The sequence below is a fragment of the Heloderma suspectum genome, chromosome 1 (assembly GCF_057233095.1).
Source record: "Heloderma suspectum isolate Gila_16-S chromosome 1, 16-S_ref, whole genome shotgun sequence".
Classification (NCBI taxonomy): Eukaryota; Metazoa; Chordata; class Lepidosauria; order Squamata; family Helodermatidae; genus Heloderma; species Heloderma suspectum.
In genome coordinates, this window is record NC_139458.1 from 348472000 (window position 1) to 348490954 (window position 18955).

Below are 18955 nucleotides of genomic sequence, written 5' to 3' on the forward strand. Positions count from 1 at the left end.
GTATGTATACGAAATGCTTGTGTTTGTTCACCCTGAAATCACTGCCTATCTATTTCAATGTGAGACTCTAAAGTGTAGTGTTAGCAAGGAGAATGATTTCCCTAGACATAGCATCTCTCAAACATATTCATAGTTTTATGAACTTTGATTATGTCCTACCTTAGTCATCTTTAAAAAACACATACAAAAAGCCCCAAAGCCTTGATTTCATTTTTTTTTTGGAAATGTAAATTATTTGAAAATGTATTTTGCCATTATCCCCTGATATAAAGAAATACCACATGTGATAGAATAAATCCAGATTAAATGTTCCCTTTTGGATTATTTGTTTATGCTAGAAGAAGTATGGCAAGTAAGGTTAATGCTTTAAGACAGAACAGGTGATAGTTTTCCTCTGGCAAATTTATGCAAGGAAAAAATATTACGCTTGGAAATAAATCCTGTATCAAAGCAGTTAGTAGAGTATAAGAATGCTGTTTTCCTTTTGTTGACTGGAAGACATTTTGTTGCCTCTTTTGATTTCTTTCTGCATTTTCCCTCTGAAGTATCTTCAGTTTTTGGATCAGCTTTCTGAAAAGATGAATCTGGACCACATCGCAGCTGATATTGGATTTGACATGAGATTGGAGGCAGTATTGGCTCGTGTGGAGCAATTGATCAAACTGGAAGGAGACACATTGATAGAAAATAAGATTGTGGCACGAAATTTGCAGAGGAAGGTAGGAAAAGTAGAGCAGGATTTGAGAATATTATCTGTTAAAACAGAACAAGTTTAAATATCTGATTATTTACACCAGCATGTTGGGAGTTGCAGACTAGGACCATGGAAACATGAATTCAAATCACGCTCAGCCAAGAAGCTTGCTGAGTGACCTTTGGCTAGTTACTACTCTCAGCCTAACCTACCTCACAGGGTTATTGTGAGGATAAAACAGGGAGGATGAGAACCATGTATTTGTCCTTGAGCTCCTTAGAGCAGGGTTGAGCAGCTTATCACCCTTCAGATGTTTTGGCCTACAACTCCCATCAGCCCTAGCCAACATAGCCAATGGTAAGGGGTGATCAGAGTTGTAGGCCAAAAAAACTGCAGGGGGGGGGCACAACTTGCCCAGCCCTGCCTTAGGGGAAAACCAGTTCAGAAATTAAATAAGAAAAAATATATTTTCCATTGCATTAATGTAGGTGAGATATGATGATGTGTGTTATTCACTGTCTTTACTCTGAAATGTAGTTGAAAACTCAAAAAGAGCAACTTGACAACAAAGTGCTACAGATGAAACTTTTGCGTCAGAAGATAGTTCAGCTGGAAGAAGAGAAGCAAGTACGCACAGCCTTGGCTGTGGAAAGAGATGAGGCCAACCTTACTGTCAGAAAGTTACAAAAGAAGCTTGACAGATTACAGAATGAACTTGCCTTGGTGAGAGAAATAAATACAGACCTGAAAGTTAAACTGGCTGACACCAATGAACTGAAGGTGGGTAACAGGATTTTTGAGTCATGTTTGGAAGGAGTACAAATGCAAGTGGGTGATTTTGCATTTAAATAGATCCTGAGAGGAAAGCGTGGCTATGACGAGAAAAAACAAATATTTGCCATTGCATTCAATGAGGATGAATGTCCCGTTCATGTTGATTACTCTGCAAAGAAAGCAGTTCAGCAATATGTACAAAATTTGTTCTTCAGAATATTGGATTTCAGAAGATAGTTCATGTTCTAAACCATTCCAAAACATGCATTTTAAACTCCACCAAGAGTGGAAATATTTGGGGTGGATTTGTAAGGACAAAGGTGGACTGCTCCCCCTTCCTGCCACTTCTCTGCTCTCCATTGCCCCTTCAAAATTTTCTTAAAAGAATATGTTGGTACTGGGCTTCTAGTACATGTTAGTATGTAACGTGTAGTTAGCCCCTCCATAAGGCGGAGAATCAGTGCACACTATCTCCCCCTACACACACACACACACACACACACACACACTGCATAAAAATAGAAATAGTGTTTTCATTTGCTCTTAGCCAAAAGGACAGGAACATTTTAATGTTGCCAGAAGTGGGCGGGCGGGCTGGCTGGCTGTCTTTCTTTCTTTCTTTCTTTCTTTCTTTCTTTCTTTAAATTTCTATCCTGTCTTTCTGCCCCCAAAATGGTCCTTAACAATAAAATTCAGATTAACAAAATCTCAATTTAAAAACATACCTTAAAAGCTAATAAATTAAAAGTAGAATTAAAAATACAACAAAGAAATAAACAGCACCAACCAATTAAAAAACCCTTCAGCAACCAACCACCTTACGTGCCCAAGGCCTGCCTGAATAAAAACATCTTTGCCTGCTGGTTGGAAGGACAACAGAGAGCCTAATTGTCTTTTTTACAGGCTTGTAATGTTTGAAGTATTAGTGCTGCCAGATTTAGTAGTATATTTTAGATGGCTGCTTTTAGGCTGCAGACCTATACTCCAGGGGCAAGCAACCTTTTTGGGCCCACAAACACATTTGGCAATTTGAGAAACTGCCTTGGGCACTATCATTTGTTTGTTTGTTTGTGATATTTATATACCACTAAATATAATAAAATCCCTAAGCAGTTCATGTATAAATATTAACATCACATTTAAAATACAATATTAAAAAGAACATTAAAAACAATTCCAGTTACAATAAAAGAAATACAATAAGATGGAACAACATGATTAATTTAATTACAGCCCAGGGAAAGCCTGAGTGAATAAGTGTGTTTTCAGGAGGCATTTGAAAGATATCACATTTTCTGCCTCCTAAACTGCACGAGGGAGGGTTTTCCAAAGGGTGGATGCCACTACCACAAAGGCCTGCCGTCAAGGTATTACATGGTGACATTCCATTAATTTTGGAATGACCAGCAAGGCCTCCTCTGACACCTGGGTATGTATAAGGGGAGGCGGTCTGCTAGCTATCCTGGTCCCAAGTTATTTGGAGCTTTATATGACAATGACATAACCTTGTTATGTCAGTAGCTAATAGGCATGAAATGACTGCCACAGAAGGCACGGCTAGTCACAGCAGAGAAGTAACCTGCACAAAAGATTGAGTAGAAGGCAGAGGTGGAGTCTGAGCCATAACACAGTAAAAAAAAACTCCTCTGAACCCACAGTTTTCAATGCCAATAGAAACCTATTTTACAGAAGACAAACTCTTCTCTCTCCCCACATTCAGTTTATCTCCCTAGCTCTTTTTTTTCTCGCTCTCTCTATTCCTAATTCCCTCTGAAGCAATCCTAGCTGCCAGTAAGAAAATCTGTTACCTTTAAAAAAAAACCCAATAAATAGGAGGGGTGGGGCACGTCAGCAGGTGCCAAGAAAGGTGTCTGGTAGCATACTGGTGCCCACAAGCCCCACTTCCCCTCCTATACACACTTACCTGGGAGTAAGTCTCATTGAATTCAGTGGAGCTTACTTCTTAGTAAACACATATAGAGTTGCACTGTTAGAGCTCAGTGCATATTTAGACAGGAAAAGTCCTACAATTCCCAGCATTGCCCAGACAGCATGGGGATTTAAAGGGTTTTTAGTAGTGTTTTTAATGTGTTTTGCTTTTTAGTATATAGTTTTGGTTTTGTATTCTGTGAAGCCACTCTGGGTGCCCTTGGGCAGAAGAGTGAGGCAAAAATAATAAATTACTTTATTTTACAGGATCATCCCTCATTCTGCATAAAGCCGTGTGGTTTTGATCTGACGGAATGTGAAGTACTAAGCAATTGCAGTTTCCTTTTTGCTTCCTATTTAGTTATTTCTCATTTAACTGTCTTCCAATGTGTTAAATGACTTTGCCTCAGAAAATTATTATCTTTGGAAGAAAATGTTTTGACATCCAAACTGCTTCTCTCATTCGGCTCAGTGGATACAACATGCAATTCCTGAGCATCTGTCTTCTATTTTGGTTGTCACAGATGGCAATGAAACATTTTTAATACTTCTTTCTCACTCTGGCCATATGATGACTTTCTTCGCTGATCAGAAACAACAAAGAGTCTTGTGGCATATGCTTTCATGTACCAGAGCCCATTTCATCATATGCATGAAGAGCTATCCTCAGTAATTGGAGGTAGCTGGATCACAAGGCCATTACACTGAAGAGGTACAGGGCCAAACTTCACAAGGTATCAGTGAACAGTTCTCCTTAATTGTATATTTTTACTTAAAAACAGCTGTGGGGATTCTTATTTTAACTAGATTGGTGAGGTTGGGGGGCAGATTTTTTAATCCTCCCTTCACACCATTTCCCAGTCTAAATTTCCCGCCCCCAAAAGATACTTTTGGTACAGGATTGAGAGGAACATACAATGTTTCTTCCAGCAAAACAAATACCAGTTTGGGAAGGGCAATTTAGATCAAGAACACAGTATGGCGGAGGGGGTGTAACTACACCTTCCTTACCCCCACCATTCCAATCAAAATTAGAGCCCCCTCTGGCTGCATGTAAGTAAAAACATAAACTTCAAGAGATATGATGAAGGATCTCTCGCATCTTATGTTGTTTGGCCCCCACTACCTCTTGCATGTCCCAACGTTTAGGCCCCATTGTTTTAAATCCCTACTGAGGCAATCCCCTGTGGAATTTGTCCACAGATCAGAACACTGGAGCAGGACAGAACTATAGAAGATCTAAGCAAGTCCCAGGAGAAGCTGGAAAAGATGAAGACGAAGGCTGAGAAGCAGCTGACCTCTGTCAAATCAGAGTTACATGTTGCAGAGCGCGAAGCAAAGGAAGATAAAAAGAAGGCCAAAAACATGCTGGAATCTGTTACCAGTGAACTGACAATGCTTAAATCTTCTCTGGAGGAAGTAGTGAAAAAAGAGAGACAGGTATGTGCCAATACAGCTGATAAGTGGTACTGAGTAACTACTACTACTACCTGGCACTGGGTAACAACAAATAGTATTACTACTTATTAGTGATTATTTTTATTAATTATTAGTAATTATTAAGCGTCTTCGGACAGCGCTGGCTCTTCGGCTTAGAAACGAGGATGAGCACCGCACCCTAGAGTCGGACACGACTGGTTGGGGACACCTTTACCTTTTTATTATAATAACTACTACTAATCATTATTTATGAAGAAGAAGAAGAAGAAGAAGAAGAAGAAGAAGAAGAAGATCTGCATACCACCCAACTGCCAAATGCCATAGGGGTGGTTTAGGGTTAAACCAAACAACAACAACAATATAACCATAGATAGATAGATAGATCAACAGTACAGCTATCAAGATAGTAATTAAATGTTAAAAATTATTTAAAAGATTGAATTTGGTACCTGAAGCAGTTTTGTGGGTACACTTACCCTTCCAATATTGTATTTCTTTTACAGGCATGGACTTAGAATTAAAGTGTAGTTTGCAAGAAGTAAAAATACGCTGTGAATGAATAATTTTGCTTCAATAAGACTGGTCTGCTTCCAGCATTCCTCCCTGCCACAGTTCTGATCTATATCAGGACTCTGACACTCACTCTAGAGTGAACAAAAAATAGAGAAGGAGCTGCACACTATGTAGTTAGTGCAATGCAGCATACCCCAATCTCTAGAAGCGCTGCACTAAAACTCCCAACTTCCACAGCCAGTAGATGTTTTCTATGTCTCTTGCCTTCCCAGTTTATGCACTTCTCTATACCCTCAGTCCAGAAGGGATTCTTTCATTCCACTCAAATGGTCACATAGGTCAGTTGCTTACCTTTAGTATCATCCCTTTAAGCCTTAAGGTCTTAAGGGGACAGCTACAAAGAAGCATAGGACTCTTCCCAAATGTAATTTATTCATGTTATATTTATGTATACGTTATGTATGACATTTCTAAGCTGCCCAATAGCCAAAGATCTCTCTGAGCAGTTCATAGAATAGAGCTTAAAACCATAAAATATGAAAACTTAGTGTAAAAACCTGAAAAAAATAGTAAGAGCTACAGAATGAAACCAAACCAACAGCAGTGCTAAGATCTAAAAAGCACAAGCGCAGTTTTTAAAAAGTGAAGGACTGGGACAATAAAATGTTTTCACCTGGAGGCAAAAAGACCATAGTATAGGCACCAGGGAAGCCTCTTTGAGGAGGGCATTCCACAACGGGGGTGCAACAACCAAAAAGCCACCTCACTTGATGATCTTAGGGTCTGGGCAGATATATATGGGAGGCGATGATCCTTCAGGTAAGATGATCGTATTGAGTTTATCTCCATTACACCATCCTAGCTGAAATGATTCCTGGGTTTTATACTGACTACTCTAAAAAGAAAGCTTTGAGATGCAACCATCCACTCATGGAATAGAAATGCCTGCCCTTCTATATGAATCTAAACATTGGGTTTATAGGGAGAACTTCATTTGATAACAGCATATAACTTGGGTACATTTTTCAAAACATGTCATTATTTTAAAAACAAGAATAACGCAATCTGTTACATCAAATGTCACCTATTTTAATAAAGAGCAGACCACATTTGTAAGCATTTGGAATATGGCCTTTAGAACACAATGAACCACAAACAAAGGTCTGGACATATTTTGACATTAATTCAGGTCATGCAATGAGGTGTATAATGTTTAATGTGTGACTGCAATACAAATTACACAGAACTTTGGATCTGGTGTGCCCCCCCCCTTTTGTCTAAAATTCATTGTATTTTCAAGTTTTACACGTTTGGCAAAGGCAATCACTTACAGCTTCCTTCCTGAACTGCTGCGTAAAAGAAACCTAAACTAAACATTTATCCATCCTTCTTTCTTTTTACATCTATGGCCTGGATATGGTAAAGCTGAGTCTGGGCTATACCACTTCAGACTTCAGGGGCAAGGGGCTCATAAGAACATAAGAAGAGCCACACAGGACCCAATCTAGTCCAGCACTCTGTTCACACAGTGGCCAACCAGCTGTTGACCAGGAACCCACAAGCAGGGCATGAGCTCAACAGCACCCTTCCACCCATGTTCCCCAGCAACTGGTGTACATAGGCTCACTGCCTCTGGTTCTGGAGGTAGCACATAGCCTTCAGGACTAGTAGCCATTGATAGCCTTTTCCTCCAGGAATTTGTCCAACCCCCTTTTAAAGACATCCAAATTGGTGGCCATCACTACATCTTGTGGTAGTGAATTCCATAATTTAACTAGTGATGGCCACCAGTCTGGATGGCTTTAAAAGGGGATTAGACTAGTTCCTGGAGGAGAAGGCTATCAATGGTTACTAGTCCTGATGGCGCTACACTACCTCCAGTATCAGAAGCAGTATGCCTGTGTACACCAGTTGCTGGGGACATGGACGGGAGGGTGCTGTTGCACTCATGTCACGCTTGTGGCTTTTCTATGGGCAGCTGGTTGGCCACTGTGTGAACAGAATGCTGGACTAGATGGACCCTTGGTCCAGCATGGCTCTTCTTATGTTCTTGGCAACTTTCTACTTAAATATATATTAAATCCCATAGCACTGTGGTCCCTGTTTCCAACTGTTTCAACAACACTCACATCTCGTGCTAGTCCTGGGTGGCACCACTTAGGATTAAATCCAGGGTCACACCTCCCCTCTGGTTGGTTCCATGACCAACTGTTCTAGGGCACAGTAATTTAGGGAATCAAGACATTTATGCTCTTTGTCATGACTGGAACATGAATTAATCAAGTCAATGTGGGGGTAATTGAAGTCACCTATTATTACAACACTTCCTTCTTTGGAGGCCTCCCTGATTTCATTTTCCATCTCAAAATCACCCTGAGCATTCTCATCTGGGGCACGATAACATGTTCCTAGTACTAAATTAGTTTTGGAGCCCAGCATTATCACTGTTGAGTCTGCCTCTTTTTGGTTTTCTAGTCTGCTTTACACTAGGCCTTCTTTGATGTACAGAGCACCACCTTCTCCAGTGTGCCCTTCCCTGTCCTTCCTATTGAGTTTATATCCAGAGAGGTCTGTATCTCACTAGTTCTCTCCATTCCACCAGTTTTCCATTAGGCCCACTGTATCTTGGCTCTCCTTTAAATTCAGGCACTCCAGCTGTCCCGCCTTGGCTCAGAGGCTTCTAGCATTAGCACAGAAACACCTATACACAGTGTTCCTCCCCACGTGTGTGCATCTTCTGCTACGGCATTTAGACGTCTTTTACTAGCTATCATGTTTCAGCATATGCTCATAGCCCATTTCGTCCCTGTCTCTATTGGGCCATCGGAAACACTTTCATCTTAATCCCTCAGGGATGATTCTACCCAAACTGGATGCTTCCTAGCTCCTGCCAGCTTTCCCCCAGGGTTAAGTCTAAAAGCTGCTCTACCATCTTTTTTATGTTAAGCACTAGCAGTCTGGTTCCATTCTGGTTCAAGTGGGGCCTGTCCCGCTTATACCAGCCCGGCTTGTCCCAAAATGTTCCCCAGTGCCTAACAGATCTCAACCCCTCCTCCCTTCACCAGCATCTTATCCATGCATTGATACTCCTCATCTTCACCTGTCTAGCTAGCCCTGTGCGTGGAACAGGTAGCATTTAAGAGAAAGGTACCTTTGGTGGTCCTGAATTTTAACCTCCTACTTAGCAACCTAAATTTGGCTTCTGTGACCTTACAGCTACATTTTCCCATGTCACTGGTACCAACATGGACCGGGACCAGGACCCCACCATAGCACTATCTACAAAGCTATCAAGACAGCATGTAATATTTGCAACCTTCGCACCAGGCAGGCAATTTACCATGTGGTCTACACAGCCATCACAAACGCAGTTGCCTATGTGTCTAACTGATCACATTTCCCACTATCATAAGCCCCCTGCGCTCCAGAGGCACATCCTTGGTGCGAGAGAATATTTGTTTGTCTTTCAAGGCATGGGTCCCCTCTGCCTCAGAATGATTGAGGCTCATCATTAAAAAAAAAAAAAAGAAGCACAACACCCTCCACTTAGAAAACTCGAAAAGGGTTCTAGCTGATTTCTTTATTTGTTTACTTAATTTTTATAGGTCACCCACCCATCAGCATATGTTCTCTTGGCGACTCATAGAACAAAGAATAAAATAAAATATTAAAATACAAAATATAATCATTAAAATACTTCAGCAACTTTGGATTTAACCCCATGGTATTTATTATTTTTATTCTTTTGGGTGGTCTCTTCTAGAACAACAGCTATTTTTTTAAATAAGTAAGGCTGCAATCCTATGGTTCCTGGAAGGGCATCCCAAGGGCCATAGGAATTTTCAGATCTCCCCCTCTGAGGGTAGAGAGAGAGGTCTGCCCTCAGAGGGGAAGATCTTCCCTCAGATCATCCCTTCCAGCTGGCTGGGGAATGCTGGGAGGGGAATGCTGGGAGCTGTAGTACCTTTTTCTGTCTAAATATTCTTAGGATTGCGGCCTTAATCCCCTGACATAGGAGCTCTGATGTTGGTTAAGGTAAAAAGAGGGTAGATCGGGGGGACAGCACAGTCAGACTGGGGACGGCACAGGATCGAACGCCCTCCCAGTCCCCAAATATGCCCTCAATATGCGGGGGCTGCCAGCCCTAAAGCTGGTGTAAATAATTGCCCAGGAAATAGTTTCCTTAAAAAAAGAAGCACAGAAATAAAGAACAACAACACTGCTTGCACCAGTAGGGCTCTGGATTTGTCGGAGGCTCTTACGTGGGAGCTCTTCACAGCAACAGGTAGCTTTGCTCTGTAAATAAATAACCACCTTATTTCTGTGGAACTCAGACGCTGATAATAACAAGGATTATGACTTAGAGGTCTTTGTGGATGCTCGGTTTACATTCAATCATTAACTTATTTGTCATGCCCGCTTTACAGTAGCAGTTCTCTTGCAGGGATATTGCATTTTTCCAGCACGACATTCATAGGTGGAAGCCAACATCATGTTTATGCAATGGGACTTTCTCCCTCTCTCCCTTTGTAGCTCCCACACCCCTGAAAATCTGCTGCAACCCTCCAGGCCAGATTTTAAGGGTGCACATGGGGGCTGCGGTGAGGAGATTGAATTGGTCCCCTCCCAGTTCCACTGCCGTTCTACCAATGGAAAAACTTAATTGTATTTCACCCATAATGTGTTTTTCTACTAGGAGCAAAGAATCCCCCCTCTCCCCGCTCCCTCCATACACACACACTTCAGCTAAGGCATCAATTTGTAGTTTCAAGTGCTGTGTAGAATGTACTTGCATGAGCGTCATGGATACCTGTTTGATAATATCTGAGACACTAATTGTGACACAGCTTTCTCCATGCTTTTGCTGTTGTGTGACTTAAAACAAAAATGTAGAACACTATTTCAAGATATAACCTACTATATCACTTAACTGTAGAATTTGTTTTTAGACCTTTAATAACTTTTCTTTAAAGTAGAAACATTTTGTAAACTATTTGTTTTTAAGTCGAGTGTGTGTGTCCCCCTCCTCTGGGGCTAGAATGCAAGCTTCCCTTGGTATATAAAGAGGTGTGGATGTGAGTATCACCATCCCATGGAGCACTATTACCCTTTCCCTAAACATTAACAGAATAGTGTGCTCCTGGTATTAGCTTTGGGATAGCATGAGTACAGGCCAAAGAGATATGTGTATTATCTGGACTGACTCTTAGATTTTAAATTTATTTTTATTTATTATTTCATTTATATCCCACCTTTTTTCTGCTTGCAAGGAGCCCAAGGCAGTTTACATGGCCTTCCGCCTCTCCATTTTATCCTCACAAAAACCTGTGACATAGATTAGGCTGAGAGTCAGTGTCTGGCCCAAAGTCACCCCATGAGGTTCATGGCAGAGCAGGGACAAGAACCTGGGTCGCCCAGATCCCCGTCCAACACTACACCACACTGGCTCCTCATACATGGGAATGAATGGCTTAATGAAGGCATTCCGGCCAGCTGAGAATATAATATGACATATCATCCAGACATTTGTAAATGGGCTTAATACAAACCAGTGACAAACATAAAATTCTGCTCCAACTACCAATTCTTTTGAAATGTGTAATGTAGAATTGAGTACAACATAGCTGTCAGAAATGGATCATCCTTCCCGCTTCCCAGTCAACACTACAAGGAGACAAAGCTTCAGGCTAATGCTACTTTATTTTGCTAGAAACTAGGCTCTATACAAATGCAGATTCTAGGAAACTCTCAGACCACCTCAGGCCCCTAACAACTAATCGGCAATCTCTAATTAGAGGAGACGAATTGGAGGCTAGTGAAGTTGCTGACAGTTTGGGCTTGAACTTCATGGCCAGACATGCTTTGCAGTGATGCCCCTCCCTTAGGGTGGCTCCCTCCTATGTTGGGTTCCAAGAATGGCTTTCCTAGTGGAGCATCTGAGCTTTGCTCCTAACTTTTCTCGCTTTGCTTTGCGACTTGCCTTAGCGTCTGTCAAGTTACATTCCTCTTCTTCCTCTTTGGAACCTTGAGTTCTCACATTGGAGGGAGGGGGTAGGGACTTAGCCTGGGGCATCTGTTTGTTAGGGTCTTCGGAGGAATCTCAGCGCTTTGGCTCACTAGGGACGGTCCCTCCCCCAGCCTCTGATCTAACTGCTCTAACTCTGATTCAGAATCGGAGCTGTCAGACGTCTCAAGGTGCTTAGACTCATCCCTGACAATAGCTTTGTTTGGGACTCATAGGGATGCATTTTGGCCATTGTATAATTTTCAAGCTTGCCCTTGCCACATTTGTTTATGTAGTCCAAACCCAAACATAACACAAACACCTGTATCAATCTTTTCAGTTATACTGAATGGTAGCAAAGAAGCAGAAGCAGAAGTCCACAACGTTTTTTGTTACAACCACATTTTGGGCGGTCATGCTTTGCCAAGCATGCCATATTTTTCTAGTCCTTGTTTTGACATTTTTATGTGTTTGTTTGTTTCTAAAAATTTATATCTAGCACCTTCGAGGCCAACTGGCATTCCCAAGGGTGGCTGACAAAAAGAACAAAGGATACAGTATTACAATAGCCAACCATACAAGCAACAATCCAAAACCATAACAATAAAGCAGCAGTGCAGCACAGAAGTTAAAAACGTCAATCAGTATAAAATTCAAACCAGCTTAACGGGATTAAAAAGGCTGAGAAAAAAATAAAAACATAAAAAGGACTTTTCATGGCACCAAAATGACAACAAAATAGGCACCAGGTCACATCCCGGTGGGAATGTGTTTCCCAGGCAAGGTGTCGTCATTAAAAAAGCTCTCTGCCTGCTTGCCTGCCAACCATTTTACCTCAGATGGCAGGGGTACCCAGAGAAGAGTATCAGATATCAGTGGACAGGCAGGTTGATCTTCTTTGTGGTCTCCGTGACTTACACATATGGGTTATGTACCTATACAGAACAGTCATTTAGAACATTCTAGAGCTAAATAATTTTAGGCAGGAGCCCTTTTCAGCACATCCATGGATAATACCCTGGATCATGTCTACAGATAGGCATCCCTCCAAATGATGGGAATGGGATCCCAGTCCTCATTGGCCTCTGCCAACCGACCACATCCATATTGGCAACTCCAATAGCCAATTCAGTAGAGATGTTGGAGAAATCTGCCACGGACTCCAGTGAGGCCGGATTCTTTGGAATCTGGCCCCCCGGAGTCCGTGGTGGAACAGACTACCCCTGCACCACCACCACCCAAAATCCCTCTGGGACAGACCCTACCTGGTGGCGGATGCTCCAGGTTGGGTCGTCCTCCTTCCACAGCTGGCCTGCGGAACAAAATGGCGGCCGTCGTAATGGCTACCATTTGCGTCCCTGCCCGTGATTGGCTACGTAAATATTTACGTAGGCTATTATGGCAAAGAGCAGGGACGGAAATGGCTCCTGTTATGCCATTTGCGTCTCTGCTCTTTTCGTGTTAGGCTACGTAAGTATTTATGTAGCCTATCACGAAAGGAGCAGGGACGCAGATGGCGTAACGGGCGCCATTTGTGTCCCTGCTCTTTGCCGTGATAGGCTACGTAAATACTTACGTAGCCTATGATGGCCTAAGGCAGGGACGCAAATAGCAACCGGCATAGCGGCCGCCATTTGAGTCTGCAGCACGGCAGCAGCAGCCGGAAGTCCGCTTGTGGCCGGCCCCAGCCGGTGGCTCCGCAGCTTTGCCGCAGAGCAGAGCTGGCCAGGGAGGATTCCGGGGGGAAGGGACGGATCGCCTCCCCGCTCCAGCGAATGCCCCGACTGGAACCAGGTAAGGGATTCGTATATCCCTACACCACAGCACCAATCTGACTGGTCCAACTGTTACAGCAGTGCCTGACCGTTTTCATCCAAATAGACTCTGACCCTTCCTTGTCAGCTGGAGTTGCATCACCACTGACAAATGGGAGGTCCATCACCACCAACTCTCTATCATCTCCTGAAACTATTCTGTCAAATTTGAAGACAGCCCTCCTACGGGAGTTTTCTGCTCCAATCACCCCATGCCAGTCTTAAGAGAAGAAATCACTACCCTTTCAAGCAACAATATGATAGAAAAGCTCACTTCTGCTCAAAGGACCACCAGTTTCTTCTCCAAGTACTTTACAGTCCTTAAGGACAGAGGTCGTTAACCTGTACTCGACCTTCAGGATGTCAGTTGCTACATTCACCCAAAGAAATGGAGGTTGACTGCACTCTCTTCCATTCTTCCCCTCCTGTGTCAGGAAGACTGGTTTGCTACAATAGATCTTTGTGACACTTACTTTCACATCTTTACATACCCAGCTTCTCACCCTTTTCTCGGATTTGCATCTCTGTCTACCTCGCGGGAACATCCAACACTTGTGGACTCACTCAGCAGGTCGGGAACTACCCCCCACGAATGGGAGCTCTCTCCAACAATCTCTCCAACAAACTCTTCAATACATGGGGCATTCCAGCTATCAACTTCTTTGCTACAGCATTAAATGCAAAATGCCAGTCTTCCAGCAGCAGAGTTGAACACGAGCCAGACTCTCTAGGGGATGCCTTCCTTCTCCACTGGGGAGGTACCCTGACTTACACCTTTCTGCCCTTTCCTCGTCACATGGGTGGTGAACAAGGTACAGGAAGATGGGGCCCACTGCATCTTATTAACCCTGTGGTGGCCAAGACGAACATGGTTTGCAATACTTCTCATTCTGTCCAATCACACCTTTCTCCACCTTCCTTGCATCCCAGATCTCCTCACAATGAGTGACAGGGAGATCAGGCACCCTGACATGGAGACCTTATGTCTCACTGTGTGGAAGCTGGATGACCACACCAATTTTCTAAAGAGGTCTTGGAAGTAATGTCTCCTTCCTGCAAACCTTCCACTTGGGCCTCATGTGCTGTCAAGGGGAAGGCCCTTTTGGCTTTATTCCCCTAAACAGGACAGAACCCAAAATCCTGTGGTCTTCCAAGTATATTGGTTTTACTTCTTTCTCTGAAATCTAAGGGTCTAGCACTCTCATCCATCAAGGCCTACCTAGCCACGGTATTGGCTAATTATGACACTACGGAAGATTTCTCTCTCTTTGTGTACCTTCACATTAAATGATTTCTTAAAGGGCTTTCCAAGCTCAATCCACAGGCTTATCTGCCCATCCTGTCCTGGAGCCTGTTGATGGTACTGGCACAACTGACATCCAAGCCTTCTGCGCCTATAGCTACAGTGGCCTATGGCTTATACAATGGCCTATGGCTTAGCTCTCTACTAAGGAGACCTTAGTCTCCTCAAATAAAGGTGGCATCTCTTGTTGCCATTACAAGAGAGCAAGTGGAGAGCAAGCAAACTGTGTGTCCTAAGGCATAACCAACCATTCTTGTTTTTTCACAGAGATAAAGTAGTGTTACGTCCAAGGCTGTTCTTTTCTTCCTAAAGTTGTTTCACAGTTCCATTAGTTCAGGATATCATGTTGCCAGCCCACTGACTTTCCTTTGTTAACCTACCTCCCGGCTGGACATTAAACTTCATTCCTTAGATGTTAAGAGGACACTGATGTTCTGTTTGCACAAAACATAATCGCTTAGAAACTACTCATTTATTTGTCTGCTACTCGAGGCCCCAAAATGGTCATCCTGTGTCATCAGAATGCTTCGCCAAGTGGGTGGTTTTGGCCAGACTCCTGGCCTACCAACTGGCATATCTACCAGTTCACCTACAAGTATGGTGAGATTCCACTAGAGCCATTGCATCCTCTTCCACTTTACTTAGAGGTATCCTACTTGCACAATTGTGTAGTGCAGTGACCTGGGGTCAACCTTCTACTTTCATCAAACATTACCACTTGGGAATCAGATATGCAGCCTTTGGCATAGCGGTTCTTTCTTCAGTTCTGGCATGACATCTCCCTCCTCCAATAAGTCACCCATATATGTGAGTCACAAAGACTATGAAGAAGGACAGGTTGCTTACCTGTAACTGTGGTTCTTCAAGTGGTCATCTGTGAACTATGAAGAAGGACAGGTTGCTTACCTGTAACTGTGGTTCTTCAAGTGGTCATCTGTGAACTATGAAGAAGGACAGGTTGCTTACCTGTAACTGTGGTTCTTCAAGTGGTCATCTGTGAACTCACACAACCCACCCTCTTCTCCACTTCGATGCCTTGCCTTCTTTTATTCCTCTGCTGTGCCATACTCAGAACCAAGAGGCAGATGGGAGCCACACCCAGAGTGTGCACAGAGGAGGTGGGTGGGACTTCCGCCTAAAACTCTGTTTAGCCCTAGAATGTTCTGAATTAATGTTCTGCACAGGCATATAATCCATATGTGTGAATTTACAGATGATGACTTGAAGAACCACAGTTACAGGTAAGCAACCTCTCCTTACAGGAGAACGCATGATACTTAATTTATTGTATGTTTTTCCTTTGCTCTCACAGCTGGCAGACTTCAGAGAAGTCATCTCTCAAATGCTGGGTCTCAATATTGCCACGGTCGCTCTTCCTGACTATGAGATAATTACTCGTCTAGAGGGGCTGATCCATTCTCATCAGCATCACTTTGTTCCCTGCGTCTGCTTCAAAGACATATCAGTGAGGCAAGATGGACCATTGCAGCTTCTCCACTGAACCCTTCCTCAGAGCCAGTGTGGTTTAGTGGCTAGAGTGTTGGACTGGGAGTTGGGAGATCTGAGTTCTAGTCCCCGCTCAGCCATGGAAGCTCACTGGGTGACTTTGGGCCAGTCACACACTCTCAGCCCAACCTACCTCACAGGGTTGTTGTTGTGAGGATAAAATGGAGAGGTGGAGGATAATGTACACCGCCTTGGGTTCCTTAAGGAGGAAAAAAGGCGGAATATAAATGTAATTAAATAAATAAATAAAATTCCTTTTCTGCTGATCTTCTCTTTGCCAGTGTAAATATTCCAGAATGTGACACAAAACACTAGAGTTCAGGGATTGTATTCAATATTAATCTAACTTAAGTCCCATTCATTTTAATGGATCTCTTCTAAGTAGGACTAACATTGGCTACTACCCAAAATATACAGGGCCAACAGTGAGAGAGCTTTTAAAAAGTGTCTGTAACTACTTATCATAAGGTGAACTTTAAATGCCTGGGAAGTATCTTAATAATATTTTCTTATAACTGAAATGCTTATATACTCAGCTTCAAAAACTGAAAGAACATTATTACCATTATTATCTGAGAATGGGAACTGTATTTACAGAAAATTGCCTGTGTCTGATTTTGAGCACTTCTGCCATCAGCCTTCTGCCCCACAGTCCACCCCTTCAGAAGGGTCCCCCAGCTCTTGGGCAACATCTTGCAGGAGGCAGGAGGGGGTGGGAAAGTCCCCTTCCACCAGCCTCCTTCCATGCGTATTTCTTAAAATCCAAGTCAATGCACTTGCTTTGCAAAACATAAGATTATTCCACAAGTCGTTAACAATCCATTAACCAGTTCAGCACATTTACACAAAGGCATCACAACTTGCATTCTTTTAACAACAAAAATCCTGCTGAAGGGTTTTGTATAGTGGTTCTCCATTTCTGTATGTTTTGTACTCAGGTAGGCACATTACAACTATCTTTAAATATTGAGAAGACATTTGTAAACCAAAGATTTTTTTAGGCAAAAGCTTTCAAAAGGACTCTTCAGCAGGACTCCTGAATTCAACTCTTAGTTATAACTCAGGCTACATATTTTTCAAACTGAGAGCAAGTGGGATTAACAGGACACATTGGCTTCAGCTGCAGAACTGGGCAGCTAATCCAGGATGGTGGCCCTGATCCAGGAGTTCTATCTCATGGTAGAGTTGATGCATGGATTACTAGATGAGAGTATTCTGTTGGGTCCTTATAGAACTTTGACTGTGGTCTGTCCATAATTATTTTTTGTGTATAACATATATCTCACTATCTCCCACTTCTTGAATAATGCAAGAAGGGTTCATAGTTTTTAATCAAGTTTTGTAAGCTGCCTTGAGTGCTATTTTTCCTGGTAGAAAGGTGAGGTACAAATCGAATAAATAGTTAATGAACAAAAAGAAGAAGAATTAGAACAACAAATATAACTCTTTTACTACATGATTAAGAATCAATTTTATTTTACGCAATAGCTAATTAACGCCATGTGGCTCTGCTTTGCTTTTAGTACCTGACCCAGTAATATTAGTTGCAATGGCACTTAAGCCCTCTAAGGTACTGGTGCAGCAGTTTAGACAGTTACCAAGTCAACATATTTATTATGCTTTCTTAAGATTATGAGTATATTTTATCAGTAAATCTCTACAACTTTCAAAACTCAAGGTCTAACCTTTTAAAAAATTAACTGCTCCTAATTATTAGCAGAAACCGAAAGTGCTCTCCATCTAAGTTACTTTGGAAAATACTGGTGGAAAAGTAGTGTGTAAATCTTTTAAATGGATACACTTTCAGATGTGCAACATAACCCTAACCATGTTTGTTCAGATGTAAATCTCTCTGATTTCTATGGAACTTACTCTATAGTGGGTGTGCATAGGATTGAAGCCTTAGGCTGCAGTCTTATGCACATTTATCTGGGGGGAAGCTCATTGAACATAGTGAGACTTACTTCCAAGTAAATATATATAGAATTGTGTTGCACATCTTTAATCCTTGCAGTACGCTCCTACAGGAGGCAGATATGCAGAAAAATGTAGTCATTTGGTAATGACTGAAAAACCATCTTTCTTGTATATAATCCATAAACGGGTACTTCGGAAGATACGCTGCTTTATTTTTATTTTATTTTTTTAGCAATAAATTAGCAATAGAAAGACGGCATGTATGTGACTATTTTCCTCATATTAACTAAGTTCTAATATTCACATAAATTACTTTTCTTATGGATAAGTACTAGCATCTGTTCTCATTTAGAATTACCTTTTTACTATCATTGAAAATCCTTTCTACAACTGTGATATATATTATAGTTTAGTGATTATAAATGTATACAATTATTTTCTCATTACTGAATCTATTTTAATTTGGACTATAGTCACTGGTGATTATGGAATGAATAGAAAAGTCATCGCTATAGATTTTCTGTGCAAATTAACTTTTAATATTTGCGTTTAAACAGCAGGTCTAATCATTTATGAAAAGTAAAAGTTATGAAGTTTATTGCTGTATCTGCATTTTTTTAATTGAACCTCATTTCTATTGGCTTACATCTGTGATAGAGGGCAACATGTTGTCAGATACCAAAGATACTCAGCTACTAAAAATTATAGAACAAATGTGCACATGTACATGGGTTGTGTGCATATAAAATATGTCTGTTTTCAGTCTGCTTTGTGCTCAGAAACATCTGTCAATTTCATATTTTTACAATGAGCAGGTTAGGTATTACAGGATTCCTATAAAATCATATCCATTTTGTTAATATTTTAACTGATGACTAGAATCCACAGAAGGGCATTCTGCTGGAGCATCTGGTTTGGAAATTTCAGTATTTAGACTAAATGAAAAGAAAATGAGGAATTATCTACCAAGATTACCTGAGTTTGTTGTGTAATGTGTGAAATGGCCCGGAACAGCCTTCCCCAACCTTGGCCCCTCTATATGTTTTGGACTATAATTCCCA

At 41.9% G+C, this 18955-nt stretch overlaps 1 protein-coding gene across 1 annotated transcript in view; it reads left to right on the forward strand.

Annotated features, from left to right (window-relative positions):
• Positions 1 to 18491, forward strand: part of CCDC170 (coiled-coil domain containing 170) — an 80315-nt gene extending 61824 nt beyond the window's left edge. The window contains exons 8-11 of the mRNA XM_084827835.1: positions 546 to 719; positions 1232 to 1474; positions 4601 to 4837; positions 15784 to 18491. Coding sequence (XP_084683961.1) covers positions 546 to 719; positions 1232 to 1474; positions 4601 to 4837; positions 15784 to 15972 — 843 coding nt within the window. The 3' untranslated portion in view covers positions 15973 to 18491. The remainder of the gene's footprint in view (positions 1 to 545; positions 720 to 1231; positions 1475 to 4600; positions 4838 to 15783) is intronic.
• Positions 18492 to 18955: the final 464 nt, after the last annotated feature.